We start from the raw sequence: 26,794 nt of genomic DNA on the forward strand, positions 1-26,794 counted from the left end.
CGTCTCGCTTCCTAGCGCTCATTTCCGGGTTTCGCTTCGGCACGATGCCGAAAGTCGTGTCCCGGTCGGTTGTCTGCTCCGACACCCGGGACCGGGAGGAGTACGATGACGGCGAGAAGCCCCTGCACGTCTACTACTGCTTGTGCGGCCAGATGGTCCTGGTGCTGGGTGAGGACTCGGGACGGCGGCGGGCGGGCGGGCCGGCGGGCCGGCGGGCGGGGCACGCGTCTGCCAGGAGCGAAACTTGGGGGGTTTTGAGGACGAACTTCCTCTGGCCGCTAGCTGGGAACGGAGTCTATACAAAAGAGGGGCGGTCTTCCCCTGTCTGCCAGCAATCTCCCCACACAGCTTAGCTTTCCTCCAGGGCAACTTCTTTGTTTAACCTCATGGTTAAACACTCTCAAAATGAAACACTTCCAAAAGTGTTGCCGATTTGAGTTGCCCTTTGACCCCTCTTCAGCCAGAAATTGCTTCCTACCTCACCACCTAAACCACACTTGTGAAGGCTGCAAATCCCATCATTTGCAACGGCCAATTGTCATAGTAATCCCTCTCTTCCCCCAGTGGCATTTAACACAGTGGATCACACCCTCCACACTGTTATGATTTTTTTTCCTGCCTCCGATTTTTCCTGTCTCACATGTTAGGCATCACAAAGCCCTGCTTTGCCTTCACCAATCTATTCGCACTTTGCCCTCGCTCCCCAGTTGGTCTCAACAACTTCCAAGTGTGCATTATTCATATAGATCTTCCCTTAAGTTCCCACGGCCGGCTTGGAACAAAATCTCCACTTGGCTGTGTAGTAGCCCTTTAAACTAGATCCTGTGCACAGTTGAACTCAATCCCTCCTACTTTGCCCTCAGAAAGGGTTCCTAGCCTCATCTTCCCTATTGTAGTGATTCATCCAGTAGCTGAGAGCCAAAACCTGGACCCATTTTTGACTTCTCCCTCACTGTGTGCCTGCCCATCTAGTCCATCTACAAATCCTGCAGGTGCTTTCTTGAAACCTGATGGAGAATGTGACCGTGACCGTGACCGTGACCCCTCCTTACAACCTCCACTCGTTTCTCACTGGGATCAGTGCAAGAGGCTGCTTGTGTTCTCTAGTCCATTTGCCACATGACAGCTGTAGTTTCCTGTTCAAAATCAGTGATGTCCTATAACATCTCTCCCCCCCAATATTTTTTGTGTGTGAAACCAGTCTCTTTTGTTTTAATAAAAGTGTGTCAATCTCTACATAATGCATTTGGTTTCCATCAGATAACTTCAATACGGATGGTTCTGTGACATGCCATTTTGGTTTGTTTTGTTTGACATGCCGTTTTTTCACAATATGTCAACATTCTCCTGAATTACATTCTGGTTCTTTGGTTACCTCTTATCTTCTCTCTTTTTGCTTTAGAGCAAATGACCTTTTGGGGTTACATAGGTGTTTTTTTTTTAATTGAACAGAGTACCTAATGGAAAATATTCTTTATTTTGTGTGCCATTCTGTGGTTTCACTATAAGGTGAGCTCAGATTTAAGCTTTAAAGAGTGTCTCTTCAAGTCAGTAGTCTCAGGTAGTCCTCTGGGCTCAGCTGATCTAGCAAGTCTAGACTTTGAAGGATTTCAGTTCTGTTCCACATTTTTTCCTCCTATCTATCAGAGACCATCTATTGAGGCCCCGATCAGAATGGCCGGTAGTAGTATCAGCAGGGCACCATCTAGTTCTCCTGATCTCAGGGGCCTCTGACACTTACAATACCAACTCAGTACCAATACCCTACATGATCCAGTCCCTAGCCACCTCTCTGCCTTCAACTCCTAACACCATTCTCTTTTGCTTTTTCCATTTAAGCGTCATAAAGCTGTCTGGCTTTCGCTCCACCACATCAGAAAATGTTTCTGCCCCACGGACTTTGTATTTCTTTGACTTCACACTGTTCCCTCAGATCTCTGCTTAAATGTCACTTCCTCCGAGAATTGTCCCCTGACTAGCTTGTTGGAAACAGCATCTCTGTTACTCTTTTCTTGGTACCACTCAATACTAGGAAATCACTCTTTATTGTCTGACTCTCCCTACATTTTTTGTTCACAGTCATCACTATCTGAAATCTTATCTATTTATCCATTTATCTATCAATTAGGGACCTTTCCTGTTTTGTGGTTTCACCCTATTGAATCACTTGCTCAATATTAAAACCAGGCCTGGCTCATCAAAGGACTGCAAGCAATCAGGGAGCGGTGGGGGGGGGGAGTGCCAGTGCCACAAAAAGTTCATGGGAAAATTCCGTTGTCTTTTAAAGATTCCATTTTCCCCACAAACTTTGGGAAGCCCTGTATTTGTTGTTGCATGCACGAATGAATGGCAAGGAGGTGTGATGGAAGCTGCATGGGCTTTGAGTGCACCACAGCTGGACAGGAATTCCTGTGCTGCTGCTGAACTAGATGCCTGGCAAATCCCTTGCCCTTCCTAAACTTCAATGCCCCCACCTTAGACATGAGCAGGTTGCTGGGAAGAGTAAAGACACAGCTGGGTCACCTGTCTAGTCTAGTGTTCTCCATTTGCCCTAGCCATCCTCCATAATCCTGGTCTTGTTCCAATCACTTGACTTTCCCTGTGGGCCGTGAACTCCTGCATTTTTCCGTCTGCTTTCCACCTGTCTTGAATTTGTTTCTTGTCGGGTGTCAGATGTAAACCCCAATGGAGGTGGATCATTCTATTGTATCCCATCTGGCCCTCTCTCCCCTTAGCGCCTCACTTCCTTTCCCAATGCTTTCCTCACTGAAGGAATGCTTGCTTGGCTCTCCCCACTCCCAATGCATTCAGTATAACACAAACCAAGTATCCCACAACTTTGCCTAGAAATAGTCATTAAAATTTTTTTTTGAACCACAGTGCTAGGAAGGCCTTTGCCAGTAATATGATTCACTTATCATTCAACTCTGTGCCCCTGGATGACACCTCTGGTTAAGCGCTTGGCAGACAGGCCAGGTGATGTATTTCTGAAAGGCCTTGCCTAGAGAACCCCAATGGCACAGTTCCACTCTGCACATGGGGTCGCCATGAGTCAGAACTCCCAGCCCTTTCCCAAAGGCCCAGGAGACCACATATCAGGGAGCACAAAGGGGATAACTGAGCCGGAACAAAAGCCAGGCCTCCTGACACCAAGTCCTTTTTAGGTGTCAAATGCAGTGCTAGGCTTCCCTTAAGCGGAGGTCGCAATTGTAGTTAAGAGAGAGCCAGCCAGCCAGCCAAGGACTGGGCCAAAGCTTCTGATTGCCCCCCTGAGTGTTTTTCAGTGACTGGCGACAAATCTTTTTCCATTCTTTCAGACTGTCAGTTAGAGAAGTTACCCATGAGACCCCGGGATCGGTCTCGAGTGATTGATGCTGCCAAGCACGCCCATAAGTTCTGTAACACAGAAGATGAGGAAACTGTATATCTCCGGAGGTAACTGCTTGCTGCTCCCTGCTGCATGGGGAGGGCTCCCACAGCCCCTCCTCCCATGGGGCCCGCTCCCTGGGCATCTATGGCAGTTCTCTTAGCTACTATGATTGCAGCCATCTGTTTGAGTGTTCAATTGAGAGGGTGCTGGAGCTGTGATGATGAGCCATCGTGGGCCCCTCCCGCTGAAGAGCGGATAGGCTCTGTGTTGTGACACGTTAGTTACTGGGTGTGTGTAAAAAAGGTGAGGGGACCACAGGTGGGAGGGGGTCATTCTGTCTAAAAGGAGCGCAGGAAAGACTTCTAAAGGAGGTGGCCTTTGTCTGAGTTCTGGATTTCACCTGGAGGTGGAGCAGGAAGGAGGACTCTTCCAGGTGGGGCCAATAGGGAGCACTGGCACCGTGAAGCTTGGGGGAAACGGAAGTGGTCTGTGGGGCTGGAGCATTGGTTCCTTTCCAGGAGGGAGTCATGTGAGGGGGTTGCGGAGCAAGTACCACGCCAAAAGTGCACAGGGCTGGACTATATCTGTGGGGTGGCAGTGGGTGGGGGCGGTTAATGCCTGGAGCTGCTATCCACAAGGTCAGCAGTATGAAACAAGCAGCTGCACCGTGGGGAGAAAGATGAAGCTGGCTGTCTGCTCCTTTGTAAAGAGTTAGTATGGGAAACCCAATGGGGCTGTTCAGCTGTGTCAGCGGTTCTCAACCTGTGGGTCACGCCCCCTTTGGGGGGGGGGTTACCTGATTCACCACAGTAGCAAAATTACAGTTAATAAGTAGCAACGAAGATAATTTTATGGTTGGGGTCACCACAACATGAGGAACTGTATGAAAGGGTCACAGCATTAGGAAGGTTGAGAAACACTGACCTATGTCTTAAAGCGTCTCTACGACTCAGGAATTGACTCGATTGACTGAGTTTTTTTGGGTGGGAAGTGGGAGTGGATGGAGCATCATCCCTTTTGTCCGTTTTGTTTTGTTTAAAAAAGAGAATGACGTAGATCTGTCTTTCAGTCTGGGACTCCTTAGTGTGTGTCGAAAGAATCCTGGTGGTGCAGTGGGTTACGTGTTGGGCTGCTCACCAGAAGGTTTGCAGTTCAGACCCACCAGCTGCTCCAAAGGAGAAGGGTGAGGCAGTCTGCTCCTATAAAGATTTATAGCAACTGGCAGCCCTTTGATGCTATGAGTCAGGATCAACTTGACAGTAGTGAGTTTTGTGAGGAGTTGAAGCCTGGGAAAGGCTAAGGTTACATAGAGAGTGTGGAGCAGGAAGCGAGGATGGCAGAGGCCCCCTTGGGAAGGGAAGGCATGTCAAAAGCAGAACAATTAGAACCAAACCAGGAGAACCTGGAGGTGAGCGTGTCAAGATGTGGCCGGCTGTGCACCTGGTTCCTCAGCAGGTGCCAAATGGCACAGAGGAATGAAAGTGCCCGCTCACGCATCCAGCAAATCATCTGCTGAGTTCTTGCCGTGTGCCAGGTGGCGTCCTGGAAGCTTGGGCATCCCAGCCCAAAGCCCTGCCCTTGGGGAGCTTATGTTCTCAGGTCAGGCCCGAAAAAGCTCATTTTTTTCCCCATAGGCATAATGTTTTCATTTGTTTTGGTCACTTTTTTTTAAGCTCGTTATTTAAGAAACCCAACTGTTGTCAGCCCCCACAAATGAAACAAGTTAGAAACCAGTGCAAGGTGCCATTCAGTAGAAAATCCAGCACCATTGTAAGAACTGGGCACGTAGACTCGGGCGGCTGCGGAGAAATTTGGTCATAGGCAGAATGCCATCAGGAAGGCAGCCTATGCAGGTAAAGGAAGGGCCAGCCAAGAAAAAGCAGGGAAATGCTCCCTGGTGGTAGAAAAGGACGTTTAGAAATACTGAGGGGGGGCTTTACAAGTTGAGAAAATCCCTTATCTCTTTAGTCCATTTTCCCACACACGTTTTGAAGGTCTCTCAGCACATGCCATCCCCAAGGTGAACCCCGTCTCGAACTTGCACAAACCTTAATTTGGCTTTCTGATTGGGAAATGTCTTCACCCACTCTCTTTAGCATCGCGGAAGTAGTTATTACAGTCTGAGGTGGATGCAAGAGTCCCTGGTGGGAGGCTTTCTGCTTCCATCAAGATTCACAGCTGGGGAAGCCAGCCCACAGGGCAGTTGTCGTCTGTCCTATAGACAGAATCAACTCAGTGGTGACGGGTTATTGTTTTGTTATTTGTTTCACAGTTTGGGACATAATTCCCATTTTATACCATTCAAGATTAGTTCAATCGTATTAAGAAAGTGTTGTATCACCATCACCACCATCAACCCCAGAAGTTTCTTATTTCATGTGCTCATCCTTACTGTTTAGAAGCTCACGCAGGCAGTATTTCCCAGCACAACTAGGCCCCAGGCTCTGGTGCATGGCACTAGAAGGCCCCGATCCCCATCAGGCTGATCCTGGAGGTGAACCAGCTTCAGCCCCAGCCTTGATGCCACAGGTTACCCAGGTTAGTGGTTTCTGGCCAACTGAAGGATGGGCCATAGAGTTCTTTGAATTCCCTGGTCAACCTCCTCCTTGACTGATAAACTTGCACTTGGAATTGGGTCTCTCTAGTGTGCTTCCCATTGGCTGAGGTAGACTATCAGTGTGCTCCTGTGCCAGCTGAGGCACAGTGGGCACCGTCCCGTACATGCACTCCCCACCAGCCCTTCCCACCTCCATGGCGCTCCATGCTAACGTGCCCCGCCTTTGATGCATTGAGTGCCCATCACCCTTCCTGCTCACCTGTTCAGTCACCAATTCCCCCATTGAGTGAGTTTGGTTTGGGGTTGGTTGGGAAAGAGCACCTGGACCTTTCCCTCAGTGCCTGAATAACCCTAAATAGCTGTACTCTCGGCCCTTGTGTTAGGGCCATGTGTTTCATTGTGCTTTGCATCTACTATTTTTTTTAACCAATTGAAGGTTTGTGCCAATACTGTGTCCAGCAAGGCTGGTTAGGGTACCATTTTCCCAACAAGTGCCCACTTCCTGTCTCTGTGCCCCATTGGGGTCATCCTCATGATGGTGCTTTCTTTTTCTCTATCTCTTGATCTCTGTTGTGGTTACCCTTGATACAGTTGTGCTGTGTTCACTTTGGGAAACTGAAAAACTACACAGTTTGAATACTTTTATGTTTAAACTATACTGCTATCAATCTGTGTTCTTAAATTAAACTGTGTTACATTCAGGAGCCCTGGTAGCGTAGTGCTTATGCATTGGGCTGCCAACTGCAAGGTCAACGGTTCCAAACCACCAGCTGCACCAAGGGAGAAAAGTAGGTCATTCTACTCCTGTAACAAGGTAGTCTCACAAGCCTGCACGCACGCATCATGGTTCTACCCTGTGATTATGAGCTGGCGTTGACTTGATGGCGATGAGTTCAGTTTGGTGTGGTTTGGATGTTACTCGCGGTAGATGGCACGGGAAGCCCTATCTGAGCTCTCCAGGCTTCCCTGTTGACGGGAGGCTCTGGTCAGACGTGCCTACATGCTCCATCCTTAACCTCCTCTGCTTCAGTGCTGGGTTTGATAGTTTATTGCAGTAGCCACACAGAACTCACAGACAAAATACAATGAAGGGAGCTTATGAGGGAAGTTACTAAGTTACCACAAGGCAGGATCAGCAAACAGGATGCAGTCATTGGTCTCCTCAGACAGCAGCCAAGTCTCTCCTGTTCTTAGTCTCTCAACCACAGAGCCCCTGGGGCTTTGTGCCTCTAGTCGCCAGAAAGCCAGCCCACCTGTCGCTCTGTCCCACAGCCCCATAGTCTGGGGCCAGATGAGGAAAAGGTAGCCCACAGTCTCCGGGGTGCAGCTCTGAGCCCCATGCCATAGTCTCTGGTGAATCTGCTGCTTCAGACAGAGATTTTGGACATTCCCTTCCAGGGGCCTTGAGGTTTCACTCTCCCCCGCTGCTTCCATCACAGCACATCCTTACTGCCAGGGGTCAGGAAACCCGACCAGTTCCCCCTCTTAGTGTTACATACGCCCAATTTGCACAGTCGCACCCAGTCATTTAGTGGGAGTTACAGGGACTTGGGTAAAAAACAAAACAACTCACTGCCGTTGAGCTATGACTCATAGCAATCCTATGGGATAGGAGGTATGATCCTGCGGGTTGCCGAGACATGAACCCTGTATGGGGGTAGAGAACATCATAGTTTCTCCCGTGGAACAGCTGAGTTTGAACTGCTGACCCTGCAGTGCGCAGTCCAACACATAACCACCACTCCACCTGGCTCTGAAGAGACTGCAGTATAATGTAAATAGAACTTTTATAGGCACTGTGAGACCAGAAAAGGAGCCCTGGTGGTGCCACGGGTTAAGTGTTGGTTTGCTAACTGAAAGGTTAGTGATTGGAAACCCCCAGCTGCTTTTAGGGGAGAGGGAAGCTAAGTTAGTCTGCTCCCCTAAAGGTTCATAACTGTGGAACTCCATGGGGCAGTTCTTGGTCCTATGGGGTCGCCTTGAGTCACGGTCGCCTTGAGTCACAATCGACTTGACGGCAGTGAATTTTTGGCAGTGAATTTTTGGAGCACCCAGAAACTGCATGCCTCTATGGCGGTGATCTGAGACCAAAGGCACAGTGTCCCTGAGGTGGGCCGTGCCTGTGACCACGTTGGAAAGCACCTTGGCAACATCGAGCGTAGCTGTGCGGCACTTGACACCCACTTCAGCAACGCAACTCTGCCCGTGTCCTTCCAGAAGGGGCGCTCAGCCCTGGTGGTGTGTTTTGGCCACCTGGAGAATTTAGTAGGTTTTGGTCTTTGTCTTTGTAATCTTGCTGTTGGAGCATGACTCTCAGTTATTTCAATCTTTGGAAATGTGATCTGCTACCCACACCAAGAAGTATAAAATTCAGTGGCTTCTGGTAGATTCTTAAGGCATGTGCCACACTCATGACCCATGCATCTCAGGAACTCATCCGCATCCATGGGCAGTTGTTCCCCACTGCCCTCTTGCCCCCTGGCAACCGAGAGTAACCCCACATTGTCCGTTTTCCCTTCCTTCCCACTCGCCCAGCGGATGGTCAGACCATGTTGTGTTTTTCTTCTTATCAGGTGGTAGAAATTGGAGCCTTGTCAATATTTTGAGGGAGATTTACGAATAACACTGCCACAAATATTGCCATGAAAACTTTTGGTGAGAAAATGTGGGAGGTGGGGAGGGGCTTCTAAAAGTTCATGGGGATTTTCCACCAGCTTTTGGAAGCATCCCCCTCCCCCCAGTGTTTTCAGTTCTTTTGCATCTAGGAGTGGACTTGCTGAGTCATATGGCAATTCTGATGTTTGACCTTGTGAGGCACTGTGGGATGAGTTTACATCTCCACCGCCCGTGGATGAAGGTTCTGAAAGCAGCACATCCTTGCCAAAGCGTGTTATTTTTCTGTTGTTTTGATTGCAGTCATCCTGGTGGGTGTGCCGTGGCATTTCATTCCGGTGTTGATTGGAACAGTGGAAATGGCCACTGATGATTAATGATCCTGAGCATGTTTCCCGGGTGCTCAGTGGCCATTTCTGTCTATTAAAATCCGCTTCCCATTTTTAATTGGGATCCTGGCCTTTTTTGTGGCCCACTTGTAAGATTTCTTTAGATTCTGAAAAATAGCACCTGAGCAGGGCGCGTTGGATGGGGCAGTGGCTAAAGCACCCAGCTGCTAAGCAGGTGGTCGGCTGTTGGAAGCCACCAGCTGCTTCCATGGGAAAAAGGTGCAGTGGTCTTGGGCTGCTAGCCACCCGGTCGGTCAGCAGTTCGCCTCCTTCAGCCACTCTGAGGGAGAAAGAGGAGGGGCTTTCTACTCCCATAAAGCGTTAACAGTCGTGGAAACCCACGGGCAGGTCTACTCTGCCCTCCAGGGTTGCTCTGAGTCTCAGTTGACTCAATGGCTGTGAATTTTTTATTTGGTTTTTAGTCCCCCCTTTCCCCTTCCATTCTCCCACCTCCCCTTCTCCCCTATCCCCCCTGAACCATTGGTCCCGCTCCGAATTATTTATCCCGCCTATTTTATCTAGAGAGACATGCAGACTCATTAACAAGTGCAAAAACCAAACAAAGCCAAATAAAAAAGGAAGTCAAATCTAACAAGACAGTAACAATAGCCCAAAAACAAACACAAACTAACAACCAAAGGAAAGCCACTGAAAACATGGAAAAGCCTATAAATAGTTCAAGGTCTATGTGTTGGCCTTTACTAGTGTTTTTCTGTCCAGTCTGACGGGGTGCCACACTCTGTCTCCAAAGTCTATTTTGGTATTCCCCGGGGGTCTCATCAGTCTGCTCCCCCACTGCTCTGCTGCAGGCCCTCAGTGCCTCGCCCCAGCGTGATGGGCAGACCGTGCACTATTCCCACACTGTGTCTCCAGTGCTGTCCCCTGTGGCGCCATGGTTCAGTGAGAGATGGTGGGGCCAGCCTTATGGTTCTCCCCATGCATTGTCTGCTCTGTGCAGGAACATCGTCCTTGGGGCTTGGTGGGCCAGAATGTCCTTTCCTCCTTCGCCATCCCTTTGCGTTTCTCCCGTGTGCTCTGATGCGACGCATCCCTCTCCCCAAGCTGTAGTCCCAGTGCTCTCCTCTCAAGTGCATTCTTCTGATAGGCGGGTGTGTGGGGGGGGGTATCCACATAGTTGGGATTGTGGCCGGCACTGCAGACCTCTCTGTTGGTTCCTCGGTACATGCTGGTATGTTGTATTCATGTCTTGGCACATTAGTTTGAAGCCTGGTCTCTCTCTCCCTCTCCTGTGGAGATATAAATACCCTCCCCTTGGGTGGCTTAGTGCCCTGCTCACTCCCTACCCATGGCCTTTTTTTTTTCTTTCCCCTTCTTATTTAGTTGACTGCCGTATGTATCCCTGGATTGGCCGTGGTTTGTTTCTTGCCTCTTGGTGTATGCCCAGTAGGGGGATTGCTGGGTCTTATCGTAGCTGAATCTCCATCTGTTTGAAAAATCGCCAAATCAATTTCCATAATGGCTGCACATACCTACAGGTCCACCAGCAGTGAATGAGAGTTCCTATTTCCCCACATCCCCATCCAACACGCATTACTTTCTGATTTTTTGAATCGGGCTATCTTTGAGGGTGTTAATTTGTAAAATTTCTCTTATGGCTAATGATCGGGAAATTTTTCTCATGTTTATTGGGCATTTGGATTTCTGCCCCTGTGAAACTTCTGTTCAGGTCCTTTGCCCACCTCCTTAGTGGGTAGTTAATTTTTTCTTATTGTAAGCTTGCAAAGTATTGTAGATTTTAGTAATAAGGCCTTTGCCTGATGTGTCATTGCTAAAGATGTTTTCCCAGTCTGTGGGCTCTCTTATTACTGTCTCGGTGAGTTCTTTCGATGTACACAGGTGGTTTATCTTCAGTATATCCCACTTGTCAATTTGTGACTCCTGAATTCGTATCCTTCCCTATTTTCGATAGCCTATGTATTCCCTGTGCCAAGGTTCTCAGGTTTGTCCCAATTCCCTCGTTAATGGCTGTAATAGTTTGGGGTTTGACCTCAAGGTCTGTGATCCACCTTGAATTTATTCTTGTGAGGTAAGGTAGATTTTTCTGCCAGTAGATATCCATTTTTTCCAGCACCACTTTTTGAAGAGGGCATCCGCTTCCCATTTGATATTTTTTGGATGCTTGTCAAAAATCAGTTCCCTGTATGTTGATGTTTTTACTTCTGGGTCTTCAGCTCTTTTCCATAGGTCTGAAGACTGTCGTTATACCAGTGCCACACTGTTGTGAGCACTGTGGAGGCCATCATCCTTTGGGGAGCAAGAAGTGACGACTGGATGGGTTCCAGCCACTGACTTGTTTATCACTGAGTGCTTGACGTCTCTACCCCCAGGCCTCCGACGTTATAGTCCATTTGTTGGCGCCCAGTTAACTGTTCAGAGCGTCCTCCTATAATCCTTTTTATGTGGGCAAGTCGGATAGTACTCCAGCTGGGACGAATGTATCATGATGTAAAAAGTATGGAACCCCAAATGAGCCATTGTATCCATTTTTCAGCCTGGAATTTGGTGACGTTGGTCATATTCACCCGGGTGGTGCAGCCTTCCCCGCTTTCCATCTCTTACGCTTGTTTATCACCCCAGACAGAAACTCCCTTCAGCCCTCACTCCCCAGCCCGTCCTCCCCACAATTCTTCTCATTGCTCACTTGTAAAGGCATTAGTCCCTTTGAAAGTCCCCGAAGATGCTTTCCTGTTTGGACTCTGCATTCCTTAAATGCCATTTTTATTAGTACTGTCAGCTTGAAGGTTGGCTGTAGGGTCGTTTGAGCCAGAATGAGCTGGATGGCAGTTGTCTTGTTTTTTGTTTGATTGGCTTGAGCATCACCTCGTGACACCTTCCCTGACTGCCTCAGACAGACTTTGGTCGTCCCCCCCCTTGGTGACCCCATCACCCCCTTACACAATACAGTAAAACCTTGGAAAAGGGGAACTGGTGATAGGTGGAACTTAGGTTCCTGATGGATGTCAAAAAGAATGCTGTGAGGATGGAGTTCGACCACCAACTTCACCAGAAAATCAAAAATTCACTGCCACCAAGTTGATGCTGACTCAGCGACCCGATAGGATAGCGTAGAACTAACTGCCTGTGTGAATTTCCAGACTAAGCTGCACGTTTCAAATTGCTGCAACTGATCCCAGCCACAACTTCACTAGGGGAAAAGGAAATTACTGTCAACTGCCTGAGGCCATTCCTGTTGAGCTTGCTGTTAGACTTCCCCACCCTTGAATATTCACCATTCTGCCATCCACTGCCCCTCCCTCCTCCCACACTGTGCTTTTCAGCCAGGTTCGATGATTCATTGTAGTGGCCACACAGAGCTCACAGACAATGCCTAAGGCTAGGGGGGTTATTAAGGAAGTTACACATTTGAAAATGTACAGGATACATTTATTTAGCTAGCACAGCTTCTCAGCTGTGCCTGCAGGCAGGCCTTTCTGATCTTTCCCTCTGCCCTGCTTACACAATGTTACAGAGCTCTTTGTAGACCACTCTGCAAGAAACCTTAGCCGGAAGGCACTCACCTTAACTTTAGCTTATGGATCAGCAACCATAGTTCGCCCAATTAAGTGCTTGGAGGGATCCCACTCCACTAGCTAGCCCTAAGGCACTGTACTTTACCTGCTCTGCATAATGGTAAATCCACTGCTCTGTTTCATGGTCTGGTTCTGGTTCTGCTGTACCTCTGGTGTCACAGCTGCCTCCTGGATCAAGGAAGTTCAATGCTAAGGGCTCTTGGGGTTTGAATGACATGTACCACTCCTGGCTCTTCTCATTTGTTAGTAGTGAGATCCTGCCTCCTGATGGCAATCACTAGTAACCATGTTAACAAGCAGTCACAGCTGAATCCTATCAGAATCATCCCCACTTTCTCTTACCCAGACCCATCAGGAAAAGGTCCTTTGGTGGGAGTGACATTTGACAATGGTCACATTAAATAATTTACTGCACTGCAAGCTGAAGGTGTCCCTTCAACTTCCTCCCTTTTCTTTGGATTGTCCGCACCAACCGGAATGCTTAGCTTCCACCCAGCCAATACTGGTGAATGACTATGTCTTCCAGATTTGAGTCAGCCCTGGCGCTAAAGTGAAACGACAGGCACGGTGTCTCTGCTGGTCTCTGAGCTCATGGAGCTTCCAGTCTCCTGGGGGAACAGACCTTGTTTGAGGAAAAATAGCAAAATGATTGCAGTTGTAGAAAGAGATGTGGATGAAACCCAAAGCTGAGGTAAAGAATCCCAGGAAAGCCTCTTAGCAAACATGGGCAGGGAAGGCACCTCTGACTGGGTGATATTTCAGCAGAGACCAAACAAACCAAGAAGAGAAGGGGATGATAGCCAGGGCCCAGTGGTGAGAAGAACTTTTCAGGAAGAGGGGGGAAGGTCTGAGATGAGGTGGGGCCTGATGATGCTGTGCTCAGTGGGGGTCTGCTAGGCCTTGGTAAGGAGCTTCAGTTTTATCCCAGCAACCTTGTGCCATGGTCTTCTAGCAATTCGGTGTTCATAGAAAATGACCTGCTTTTGTCGGATCAAACTTTTTTTGTAATGGCTTCCTAGACTGTGTTGCACTTAGCTAGGCCGTCCTTGCTCCAGAGGAGTCCCCATGGGGCCGGCAGGTAAGTGTTGAATGCTAGCCACAGATGAGTGGTTCAAGCCACCCACCAGCTTCTCTAAAGGAGAACCTTGCACTTTAACGGGGGGGGGGGGGGGCGCGGTTTCTAAAATTGATTGTGGTCATGATTGTACAATTATTCTTAATACGATTGAACGGTTGAACTATGGGATTGTATGATATGTGGATTAGGTGCCATTAAAAATGTAAAAAATTATGTTAACAACACTGAATTGCACAAGTAGAAGTTGTGGAATTGGAGAATGCCTTGTGTATCTTTCTGCCACAATTAGAAAAAATAATTACATGAATAACTGAGTACAAGGAAGAAGAAAGTATTCTAGCATTGAATGACAATTGTACAGCTCTTCTTGAATTATTGAACTGTATGACATTTGGGTAAAGTGGTAATAACACTTGTTAAAATAAAAAGCTAAATAAGAAAAAAGTAGGTAATTTTCCTATATTACCCCAAACCTAAAACACCAAGCAAACTACTGTTGGTCATTCCAACTCACAGTGACCTCATGGGACAGTAGAATTGCTGATGTGAGTTTCCAAGACTGTAACTCTGTACAGAATCCAATTGTTACGTGGAGTGACCTATGGGTTTGAACAGCTGACCTCTTGGTTAGCAGCAGAACGATAAACCGCTGTGCACCGAAACAAAAATAAAATCATACTCACTACCATGGAGTTGTTCCTGACTCATAAATGACCCTCTAGGACAGGACGGACAGGACAGAACTACCCCCTGTGACTTTCCAAGACTATAACTCTTTACAGGAAGGAGGAGAGAGCCCTGTCTCGTTCCCTCAGAGCAGCTGGTGGTTTTAAACCGCTGACTTGAGGTTGACAGTCCAACCTGTACCCACACACCACCAGGGCGTCTTACTGTGTCATCAGGTACCTTAATGTTTGCAATTAGCCACTTGGAACCAGACACCATAATAGTTGCAGACTTTCTGATGATAAAGTAAGCATGATCAGAGCTGACTGTCCACAAACAAAATAGAAATGGCTATCAAATATTCAAAAAGATGCTTATTAACGTCACTCTTAAAAAGGGAAATGCAAATTCTGTGGTCCTGTGTCATTACTGTCCCCCCTCCTCTCTCAGGTCAGATTGGAGGTGATGCCATTTAGTGATGTGTTGTGGAGAGGAGCTGTGGTTTCCAGGTGGGCTGCTAGCCACGAGATCGCTGTAGGCGAACGATGAGGCGGTCTGTTTCTGTAAAGATTTATAGTCTCGGAACCCCCCCCCCCAGTGGCCTTTCCTTTGTCCTCGAGCAGTGGTCCTCAACCTTCCTAATGCTGCACCCCTTTTGTTCAGTTCCTCACATTGTGGTAACCCCAACCATAAAATTATTTTTGCTGCTACTTTATAACTGTAATTTTGCTACTGCTAGGAATAGTAATGTAATATATGATATGCAGGATTTATTTTAATTGTTACAAATTGAACATAATTAAAGCAGTTATTAATCACAAAACAATCTGTAATTATATACTGTGAAATATTTATTTCTAATTACAAATAAATGAAATTTTGTCTTGAAGCATGGTGTAGCATTGGGTAACAACAGTCTTCATGCTGGGTACTTGTAGGTGGGTATATTTGCATGTGGGTGGACCCATCTCGGTTCCTAAGACTGGCGGAAATAGGTGTTTTCCAATGGTTTTAGGAGACTCTTGGGAAAGGGTCGTTCAACCCCCAAAAGGGTCACAACCCACAGATGGAGAACCTGTCCTAGTGGATTGCCATGAGTTGAAAGCGACTTGATGGCAATGGGTTTGTTTTTTGGTTTGGTGTTGGTGAGACTCTAGGGGAAACAGCCACACACAACCAACCAGAGGTGGTTCAACTTCTGTACAGGGTGATTTGGCGAGATAGTCCAGCACTTCAAATGTATGTGCACTTCTCAGAATTTCTCTAACCGGGCATAGACCTTTTGTTTTCCTCTATAAAGGAATATGAGGCAACCCTTAGGAAGAATGAAGCAACTCTGTTTGTTGATGGGGAAGGATCACTAAGATGGGTGGGTAGTTGGGTGAGTGGGTGGGTTTTTACCAAATTCTGGTTTTAAGAGGAGGGGGAAAAGGGGTGGGGGACAGCACACTACATTTGTTTTCAAAAGAGGCATTTCTTTGTTCATCAACAAGGGTTCTTTGTCTATACCTCATCGGAATCCTGAGGAGTCCCCACCACCACACTGGTGGTGGGGACTCCTCACTCTGCCACCGGGACTCCTTGGTGCTTAGTTGGGTTCCCTAATCTATAAAATGAGAATAATAGTGGGACACTCTAGGTTCTGGGAAGATTCACTGACTTAATGCATGTACAATTTAGATTAGCTCTTGCCATTTAGTAAAAGCCAGGTAAGTGGCTACTAACACTGCAAGGAGCCCTAGTGGCGTGGTGATTACACATTGGGCTGCTCACCGCAAGGTCAGCAGCCAAGAGCAACAGCTTTTCGGGAGAAAGATGCGGCTTTCTACTCCTATAGAGAGCTCCAGTCTCGGAAACCCACAAGGGCAGTTCTACCCTGTCCTTTAGGGTTGCTATGAGTTGGCATGGAATTGATGGCAGTGAGCTTTTGGTTGTTATTAGTTTTTTTTATTTGATCAATGAAAACTTCTGAAAAGCCTAGGTGACATTTGAAGAAATGAGATGGTAAGGGTGGTGGATTATGAAATTTATTGTTTATAGTTTTTAAAAATGTTTCCATTTTTCCCACATGGAAGAAGCACACCAGTCTGTGATCACGAGGTGTTGATGGGATCAGGTATCATGCATCAAAGACCCAGAACAAAAAAATATTTCATTGTGCATGAGGGAGAGTGCGATGTGGAGACCCAAAGCCCATCTGTAGGCAATTGGACATCCCCTTACAGAAGGGTCTCAGGGAGGGGACGAGCCAGTCAGGGTGCAGTATAGCAATGATGAAATATACAACTTTCCTCTAGTTCCTTAATGCTTCCCCCCCACTACTATCATGACCCCACTTCTACTACTTTACAAATCTCGCTAAACCAGAGCAGGTGCACTGGTACAGATAGAACTCGCAACACAGGGAATCCAGGACAGATAAACCAAACCCCTCAGGACCAATAATGAGAGTAGCGCTACCAGGAGGGGAAGGGGAATGAAGGGAAGAAAGGGGAAACTGATTATAATGATTTGTATATAACCCCCTCCCAGGGGGCGGGAGAACAGAAAAGTGGGTGAAGGGAGACATCAGTCAGTGTAAGACATGAAAAAAAGTAATTTATAAATTATGAAGGGTTCATGAGGGAAGGAGGGTGGGGGGAAGGGAAGATGAGCTGCTACCAAGGGCTCAAGTAGAAAGAAAATGTTTCGAAATGCTGATGACAACATATATACAAATGTGCTGGACACAATGGATGGATGGGTTGTGATGAGAGCTGTACGAGCCCCCAATAAAATGATCCGTTTTCTCTGCAGACATGAAGGCATTGAACGACAGTACAGGAAAAAGTGTGGGAAGTAAGTATTAACTGGGTTTCTCCAAGTGTAAGCAACTAAAAGAATACTATGTTAGGAAAAGAAATGTTTTGATACAATTCTCTGTTACCTTGTTATGCTTTTCTCCTCTCAACTGCCTCCAGACTTCAGCTGTACCCTTGCCAATATGCTTCCCGAGAGGTTAGCCAGAGGTTCATCCCTGATCAGCTGACTACAAAAAGTGGGATTTCCACTTAGTGTGGTTTAAAAGAAAAATTGAGGACTAATTCGTATCTAAGAAAATTACCTCATTTTAAGTGTTCCATTTGATGCACACTTTGACTAAAGTATGAGGGCACTTCAATACATTCGTGGAAACATTTTCCACGATCTTTTGATCTTGTCATTTCCTTTTTCCACCAACTTGTTGCAGTCCACCTCCCCTGTGTTTATGAAACGGTCACCACCATTTTAGCAGCCTTTGTAGCCAGCCTCCTGCCCCACTCCCTCTTCTGCAACTCATCCCCATAGTTTTGCCTTTTCCTAACTTTTTGGGTAAATTCTTCAGTATGTAGAGTTGTAAGATTTACATGAACATTTCACCACAAAACCCTGGTGGTGCTCTCAGCCAAGTGCTGGGCTGTTAACCACAAGGTCAGTGGTTACACTCGCCCACTGCTCCACGGGAGAACGATTAGGTACCCTGCTTCCATAAAGATTTCCAAACTGAAAAAACCAAACCCAGACACTACCATTGAGTTGACGCCAACCCATAGCAACCCTATAGGACAGGGTAGAGCTGCCCTTGTGGCTCTCTGAAACTGTCAACTCTTTACAGGAGTAGAAAGTGCCCTCTTTCTCCCAAGGAGTGGCTGGAGGTTTGGAACTGCTGGCATAACTGGTAACCATTACGCCAACAGGGCTCCAGCCCCGGAAACCCGATGGGGCAGTTCAACTCTGTCTTGTAAGGTAACTGAGTTGGAATCAACTGGCACGCAGTGGGGGGTGTGGCCTACAGCTCAGAGCATTCTGGGTCCTTTCACATTTGGGGTCTTCTCCAAGTGGCCACAGTCATCTGAGGCTCTTCTCTATTGCTCTGCAGCAAGCCATTTCATGGCTGGACTGCACTGCAGTTTGTTCAATCAGCCACCCAATGTAGGGCATTTGGGCTGTTTCCATTTTGAGCTGTTGTGAATCAAGCTGCTCTGGACCTTCAAATATGACAATTGGCAGGGCTGCCTGTCTTCTTGGCATGGGAAGGCTGGGTCAGATGGTAACTGTAGCCTAGTGCCATTTAACTCAGACCTATTTATAAAGTCTTTGCGAGGATCAAAGACTTAAAGGAAGCTTAGTTTATTTACTTTGGATCCTTGTAGCTTAGAAAGTATCATTTAAAGCACAAAAACAAAAGGATACATATATATGTATTTTCCAGTCTTATGTGGTAAATGGTGAGAATATTAAACTGCAATAGTGTAGCCTTTCCGCAGTGATAGTTTGACGCACAGAAGATTTGGATAAACTAGTTTCATCAGGGCTTCTTTTAAAACAAAAACCCTACACATTAGTTGCCTCGGAGTCAGGTCTGACTCATGACCTCCTCTGTGTCAGTACCAGTCTGCCCAGGGACTGCAGTGTAACTTACAGGCCCACTGTATGTAGCTCCAAAAATGCATTATGGGTCAGCGGTCGAAATAGCATGGTGACCACTCCAGGGATTAGTCCGTTGCACGCCCTACCACAATTAGTTTAACCCGTCATCCAATTTGCAAATCACTGAGGTGGTAGAGCCTGTGAACTCCCTCTGGATACTGCATACACACTCAAACATACACACTCCCCACTCCCTCTGTGCGCACACAAACGACATCACAAGGAGCTATAGACTCCATTTTGACACTGTAAAAACAAACCACACACACACACAAAATACATACATTCTACCCCCTAGACAAACCCCCCTGTACTGACTGGAACATGATTGGTAGCCTGGAGCTAGTAGTTCCCAAACTGGTCTAAAGCTCAGGATCCCCAGGTATGCTGATGAACATGACAAAGTCCCAAGCCTGTCAGTCCCACTTCCCCTCCTTCCTGAGTCAGGATCTGCTGGGGGAGGACCCTCAAGATCTGATGGGCAGTTTTGAACAAGCTAGGCATTCGTAGGGCATGCCGTGGGAAGAGCTGATAGAATGCCTGAGGCCCAGCGTGCTTGGAGAGTGGCAGTTTGGGGGTTTGGGCTGCTGAAGTCACCCAGTGTTTGTTTGGCTGGGCTGTTTGCAGGTGTGGGCTCCCGCTCTTCTACCAGTCCCAGCCCAAGAATGCGCCCGTCACCTTCATCGTGGATGGCGCCGTGGTGAAGTTTGGCCAGGGGTTTGGGAAAACAAATATATACACTCAGAAACAAGAGCCACCCAAGAAGGTAATCAACATGGCTGGTTGTGCCTCCGTACTATTTCAGCCTTTAATTTCTTTCTATCTGAAAAGCTTTTTCTTGTGAGGCGGGTGAGAGTTTATACAGCCAGTCTGTTTCTCCCTCCACCCAATCATCCACATTTTGTTTCGGGACATTGGCCAGCCCCCACAATGCAACCACATTCTTTCTGCTCTCCCTGTGCTTCCATCAGTCCTTCCGCCCTGGGCTGATGCTGCCCTTTGGATCTCGTTTGTTCGGTGGAAGGGAGGGCATGCTGCCCAGGGATCGTGTTCACCAGAGGCTTATTGTTGGGCTGAACGTTGAGCGGCAGTGGTGAGTTCGGTGGCCCACTTGCTCTAAGGACCACAGCCTGAGAGTTAGGTGGACATTTTAAAGTAAGAGTGAAGGGTGAGAGGCACTGGCCTTTATAGGTGCAATCTGTATTAAAAGTGTCTTTTGGGGGCATTTAGATATTTAGGGAATTGTAAGACCATCGCCTTGTTTCGTGCAGTTGCCCCATAACAGTAGAAATGGTATTGTGTACACTTCACATGTATTTCCTTACCAGTTCTTCCTGGCCCAGTGTGAACAATAAAAAATGGAATGAATTACTCTGGCATCTAAAAACTTTAAAAGCAATTTTATCTGCATATAATTCACCCACCTTGCAATTCAGTCGTTCCGCCACATCAAGAGGGCTTGTATAATCACCACAATCCATTTTAGAACATTTCTAACAATTCTTGATGGCAAATGTCTAAAAGGTTTATGTCCCTAAAACCACGGGTGCTTTTCAGCCTGCCAGCTTGTACCCCAAGAGGTTGTGCCCCCCTGAAGACACCCCAGGCTCTTCTCATGCACTCACTCGTCTTCCTGCTATTCCAGGTGATGATGACCAAACGGACCAAAGACATGGGCAAGTTCAGCTCTGTTACCGTGTCTACCATTGATGAAGAGGAAGAGGAGATTGAGGCTGTAAGTCCTTCCGCCCTCCCGGGAGCTGGGAGGAGAGGAGAGCATTGGAGTCACAGGATCATGAGAAACCTTACTTTTCTGCCTTTGTTCTGCTAGTGGCAGGCTGCTAGCCAGCAAGGTCAGCAGGTCGGAACCACCAATCACTCCTTGGGAGAAAGAAATGGTTTTCTCTTCTAGTAAAGTGTTACCGACTCGGAAATCCAGAGCGGCGGTTCTGCGCCTTGTCCCATAGGGTGGCTGGGAGTAGGCATAGACTCCATGGCAGTACGCTGGGGTTGTGCTAGTCAGGAGCCATTGGAGACTGTATGAGCTGGTCTCCGTTCCTTCCGGTCCTTCTCCGGGCTCTGTGGACAATGAGCCGGGGCTGCTGGCATCCACCAGTGGCTTCCCCACCCTGGTTCGTGAGAGACTCGAGGACAGTGCCCCTTCCGCTTTCAGTGTAAGACATGAGTGGGCTCAGTGATTGCAGGTCCAGCTCCCATGCAGCGAGCCATCCTCCTTAGCCGCGGTGGCAATTACCTTTATGGTACTTCAGGATGATGACTTGAGGGGAGAGAGTGAGGCGGTATTATTTTCAAAGTGGGTTTCAGGTGAGGAAGCCTGCCCTCTCCTGGTCTTGTTAGTAGATACGAAGAGTTCAACCCTGTAACGTGAGCAGAGGCCTGCCACCTGTGTCAAGATTTCCTCCCGAGTACTAGAGATGGCTGCTTCTGTTTCATGCCGGTGGCTGGTGAGGCTGCCAATTGAAAGAGGCCTCTGTTCCGGTTTCCCGCAGAGGGAAGTTGCTGACTCGTATGCGCAGAATGCCAAAGTGATCGAGAAGCAGCTGGAGCGGAAGGGCATGAGCAAGAGGCGGCTGCAGGAGCTGGTGAGTGGCTGCAGGCAAGGGAAAGGGGGCTGGCTTGGGTGCTTCAGAGCTCTTGATCTGCGAGCCCCTCAAACAAACTGGGGAATCCTTGAGAGGAGGACGTCTCTGGTGGGGGGTGGGATTACGGGGAGACTTGGCTGCTAGATTTCAATTCCTGCACTCCAATCACCTGATTCTGCCCCAACCCTACTCTGTAAAGGGGGTCATGGGGGAGGGGCGAGCCACAAGAGCTACCACTGAAATTATGTGTGAGTGAGCCCTAATGAAAATCCTATTTTAAGAAGAGAGAGTCCAGGCTTGACAGGGCTGCTTTGGCAAGGCCAGGGTCCAGGCAGTCATAGCTGCTGCAGCAGGCACTGAGTGCCAGCCCTTTAGGGCCTGGTTATGGGCTCACCTCCGCACGGAGCCTTCCAAAATTTGTTGAAAAGATAAGAATAGAAAGATGACGACAACCCCCCCTCCCCTCCGCCCAGCTCTCCGAAGGCCCCCTCATAGGATGCATTGGTGCCAAAAGCCGTGGGTGTGGAAGAGTCATTTGCCCGTGGTTCTTCATCAAGGCCCTACCTCACTGTGCCGTCTCAAGGCAGCCCATCTGGCCAAATGATGATTGAGGTGGCTTTGTTTTTATGACACACTCCTGAGGTGAAAGACCAAAGCTTTTTTTCCTTTGCTCTGTTTTTCAAATTTCCAATCTGTCAAGGACAGAGTTGTAATTTGTAAATAGCATGAAAAGGACAGAATAGACCCCGATTTTTGATTCCGAGAGTATTTTGGGATTAACCCCACAGCCAAAGTGAGGAGTCGCTTCTGACTCCTTGCGCCTGCCCGTTCCTGAAGACTGCCTCCGGTTCGTGGACATGCACCTTGCCTGGGCCACCAGCAAACATTGCCCAGACTTGCCGCAGTCCGGGGACGAGGCGGTGCAGAGCAGCAGTGTTTTGCTTCCTGTTCTGCCCACAAGAAGATACCGGTTTGCCACAATATCGGTTCCCTTGCCCTTGGGGGTGGTGGGAGTGGTGGTGTCAGTGAGGCTGTTGGAATCTGCACCAGTGGCCTTTGGCCAGAGCCCTGTATCTTCACACACACACACACACACACACACACCCCACCCCCCCCTACCTACACCTCTCTCTCTACCTCTCTCTCTCTCTTCCCATCCAGCCTTTCCATTTTCCAGAACCACTAGTGGAAGGAAAGGAAACGAATTGTGTATCTTGTTATCAATCAGGACCCTTGACTTTTCTTTCTCTCCAGGCTGAGCTGGAAGCTAAGAAAGCTAAAATGAAGGGGACCTTGATTGACAACCAGTTCAAATGAGCAGGAACTTGGCTGAGAACTGAGACTGGAAGCAGACATTTAGAGCAGGAGGAACAAGAACTGCTGCTGCCTCGGGGCGGGGGGGGGGGGCAGACAGGGGGCCATGGACTGTTGATTTCTGTGCCTTCTCCCATGTGCAGTGAAATCTTCAGCCACTACTACCCAGAGAGGAGGGTGGGTAAGAATATCCCAGGCCATGAATTTTTCTAAGTCTTTCTGTATTGGGGGTGTGTCTGGTGTGTGTGTGTGTGTGTGTGTGTGTGTGTGCGCGCGCGCGCGGGGAGGGGGGGTGCGCAGGCTTTACTAAGTTTGTGGAAAACTGGAATTAAAAGATAATGCCATTGTCCCACAAAGTGTCTGAAGCCCCTTCATAGGTAGGTTTTCTGTACTGGTTTGGGTCGCACTGCCTTGGCCCAGTGGACACCATATGAATAGGTTACTCTTCAAGTAGTTCTAATGTCTAAAGTGGCTGGGTTTTTTCCCTTGCCTTCCGGAAAGGTGATACAGAGCTTTGGAAAAAACCTTCCGGTGTGTCAGCACACAAAGCAACATTGTGCTGTATTTGCCATCACACCAAGTCATCCGAATTTGGTGACTCTTGCTAACCTGTTCTTAGGATGGCAAGTATTGGCTATGGGTTACTGAGTATTTCTGTTATGAGAGGAAAATCCTCAACATCCAGAATCTGCCTGAAGTCTTTCCCCTTCAGACATTAAAACGAGAGATAAACCAGCCCCCATTGTGCCTGTGGATCAGGATAGCCCCGCGCTGAGTGAAAATCTACGAGGGGACTTCAAAAGGCTCTCGGGAACAATGGAACGCAGAGCTCAGGACCATTTGCCCACAAATGTTTAGAAGTCCACTAAGCAAGTAAATCCAAGAGAAGCTACCTTCGTTGTCCAGCAGCTAAGCGGAGATGGAGAAATGAGACAGAGATCACCAAGATTGGCCGTGTGGGGTGGGGGGGGGAGGCTGTTCTTCCTCATTGGTTCTGTGCATAGAGGAGTGTTGTTAACGGAAACATCATTTTGTCTCTCCGCACCTGTGATGTAACTGTCCAGTCCATGTCCATGTTTCTCTGTCCAATGGGTGTGCCCGGCACGTGAGTGTGAGGTGCTGCTTGGAAACCTGACATTTTCTTTGGCTTTCTTTCTCCTGCCCCCCCACTCTGATTTCCTTGTTTGAAAGAAGTGAGCAGAAAAGGGGGATAGGTAGGAGGTAGCAAGAAAGGGGGGTAAAGAAGGGTGGGGGCCCTGAAAGTGAGGGACCATGGTGGGGCCAAGTGTGTCACCATCTTCTCGCCACCCTGCATTTGATGAGGTGTCTGCACCTGGATGATCCTCTTTACCTCAGAATGGGCCCTTCACCTCAGCTCCAAACAGTGACCCTCTCTATCCGTCCACTTTAGCCCAAGACCCCGCGGGAAATAAAGGACACCTCTCCCCTGCAGCAGACACTTAGTCCCTCAGTCTCATTCCCCAGCCTCTACCTCCCTCTCACTCCCCGCCCAGACAGGCACGCAGTGAGCTCAGCAGCCAGGCAGAAAGGTGGCTCCCTTGGATTGCTTCCTGAGACCCTAACAGGGCAGCTTCGAAAAGTTTGAGGAAAATGTCCAGCACTGTCTTATCCCGTGGGGTCTCAACACCCCCAGCAAAGCCTCCTTGCTCTCACACGAGGGCGCTTCAGAAAGTTGATGGGGTGTTTCCATTCCCCTCAGACTTTCTTAAGCCCCCTTCCCCGCTTCCGGTAAACCATTTTGCGTGCGCGTGCTTTGTTTTGGAAGCGTGACTGTTTCACGGGCTGCAATGCAAAATCATTGCCACTCACAATAACATCACCAGTACTGCCTGCCACGCTAATGAGCTGCGGGCTGTGCAGAGCACTCTGCAGGGACGAGTGTAAGCTAAGCAAGCACACCAGGCTGGGCGTTCGGGGCAAGCCTCTCAGTCTCACGTTACAAGTGTGGACTCTGAGGCTCGGAGAGCTGTCCGCTAGACCACATCCCATAGGCAGTAAGGGAGAAAGCCCAACACCTGACTCTCGAACCTGAACTAGTCACCATTCCACTTAGGGTAACTGCCTCGTGTGGGATTTTAAAAATAGAGCATGCTTGACCACGGGGCACCATGTCGTGTCAGGAAACCAAGCGCCGTGTAAACACATGCACAGAAGACTCCTGGTGACCTCTGCACATGTTTTCCGAAACATTTGTCTTCAGAGGAGAACCACACAAGCCTTCATTTTGCTCCATTGATACAATCGCAAAAGTGTACAGCCAGCAGCACCCAGCAAGCCTCGGCGCTCTTCATGTTTTGTTCCATTAGTGTTGAAATGGGGCCTCAAATAACACAACTGTGTCCCTGTTTTCTGTTTTGTCATGAAAAGAAACTGCTTCCTTGTTCGTTTGAAGACCCACATTGAAGTGTCGGCGTCTCCGTCTTTTTGCGCGCGCACAGATTATCAACTGTGCTCATGTATTGCCAAGTGATAAAAATATTCCCACTGTATTAAAATTGTACTTCCAAATGCTACTACTGGTGGTTTAAGAGAAATGGAAAAAGCCTTTTTCAAACTAGCTTGTCTTGACTAGGTGTGCCCGGTGGCATAGTGGGTTATGGATGAGGCTGCTAAGCACGAGGTTAACAGTTCAAAACCACCGGGTGCTTCTTGGGGGTGGGGGCGATGAGGCTTTGTACTTCCATTACAAGTTAACAGCCTCAGAAACTCCCTGGTGGGAGACGAAGCAGGTGACTGCCAGCCACCCCAAGGCTGTGGAATTGGCGGTCACTGGATCTTCCTTAGAATCCCATCCTTTGTGTGCTCAATGAAAGGTGGCCTGGAACCACTGTATATTTATTAATGCCCTCCTTGCTTTTACTCTGACATGTATCAATCTCGCAGACGTGACTCTACCCTCGTCAATGAATGTTACTGGAAAATTTCCCGTCACCAGCCCCCAGGTTAACATGTAAACAGTGCGCAATCATTTAAGAATTTAATCTGTACAATCAACAGCTCATGGACTGTGGTGCAGAGCCGGTCTGTACTTGCACAACTTCCCTTTCCTCAACTGTGTTACGTTCTGTACTGTTGGACACATCAATGACATCAGTAGAATCACCTGATGCCACAGGGAGATAGATGATTGATAATATTCTGTCTTAAAATGATAGTGATCATGTAAAACAGAGACTTACATGAACCATAAACAACTGAATGGATTTTGGATTCGCTCTCAATTCTAGCCCTAATCCATGAACCATCAGTTCTCATGACATGGCCCTGCTCGATGCTCACCCTCAGGAAGGGGTCACTGGCGGTCGTGATGCAGTCAAATGTGGGGAGGAAGGCAGGTGGCACCTCACTATCAATTGGAATAGTGTCAGAGGTCTAAAAGGCTTATAGTCAAGCAAGCAACTAAATCCACAAGGAAGAAGCATACCAACTGGTGTGACCCAAGGTTTCTAAGTAGCAAAATTGCAGATTTGAAAGAAGGAGTGGCATAAAGCGTAAATTGTGAAGACCTAATTTGCAGAGGGCTGAGTAAAGATGACAGTAAAAGCCCCAAATCCGCCTCTGACCATAGAGGATGTGAATAGTGAACGGATAGCCTTGCTATCAGATTGTACTGTCATCCCGGGTATGACAGTTGTAATTAACACTTAAATGTAATACTTGGTCATTTGATCTCCTTTTGGACCCATTTTAATAAATTTGCTCCTTTTTAATATTTTCTCAACTTTGTTTCTCTGGTTTATTTTAATATTGTTATTGGGGATATGGGAGGGAAGGTTGGAGGGAAATGAGCTAATAACGAATACAAGAAGGAAGTTGCTGAAAACAATTTTAAAAATAAAAGACGTGAAGAAGTAAACAGAGTCGATGTGTTTCATGCTGGGTGTGCCGCCTTGTTCTAAGAGCAGGTAGATAAACTTGGACACAGAACAGGAGGCCACGCTCCCTCTTCCCTGATAGAACTTCTTGATTGAATTATAATCACTGGTTAAGACTTCAGGAGAGCTTAATTCAAATAAATGACTTCGTTGTAAAACAAAAGAGTTACAGTCTTGGGACCCCAAAGGGGCAGGTCTACTCTGCCCTATAGGGTTGCTATGAGTCAGCATCGGTTGAACAGCAGTGTTTTCTCTTGACAGATCCTTAACACTGACCTACCTCCTTTATGATGATTTTTGTTCTAATC

General features: G+C 47.9%; 1 protein-coding gene across 1 annotated transcript; it reads left to right on the top strand.

Moving 5' to 3' along the window:
- On the top strand, window positions 1-26,391 carry STEEP1 (STING1 ER exit protein 1). Its single transcript, XM_075538578.1, has 7 exons — window positions 1-168; window positions 3,318-3,435; window positions 17,021-17,062; window positions 19,301-19,439; window positions 20,319-20,408; window positions 21,184-21,276; window positions 22,531-26,391. Exons 1-7 carry the CDS (start codon window positions 45-47, stop codon window positions 22,591-22,593), a joined length of 669 nt encoding a protein of 222 aa, XP_075394693.1. The 5' UTR covers window positions 1-44; the 3' UTR covers window positions 22,594-26,391.
- Window positions 26,392-26,794: the final 403 nt, after the last annotated feature.

Source organism: Tenrec ecaudatus, chromosome X (genome assembly GCF_050624435.1).
Source record: "Tenrec ecaudatus isolate mTenEca1 chromosome X, mTenEca1.hap1, whole genome shotgun sequence".
In the NCBI taxonomy this organism is placed as follows: domain Eukaryota; kingdom Metazoa; phylum Chordata; class Mammalia; order Afrosoricida; family Tenrecidae; genus Tenrec; species Tenrec ecaudatus.

Excerpts from the sequence above, each read along its gene's own strand:
- STEEP1 (XM_075538578.1), top strand. The coding sequence starts at position 45 with ATGCCGAAAGTCGTGTCCCGGTCGGTTGTCTGCTCCGACACCCGGGAC. Across the intron at positions 17,063-19,300 it reads TACAGGAAAAAGTGTGGGAA|GTGTGGGCTCCCGCTCTTCT; the intron begins GTAAGTATTAAC and ends GGCTGTTTGCAG. Across the intron at positions 20,409-21,183 it reads AGGAAGAGGAGATTGAGGCT|AGGGAAGTTGCTGACTCGTA; the intron begins GTAAGTCCTTCC and ends GGTTTCCCGCAG.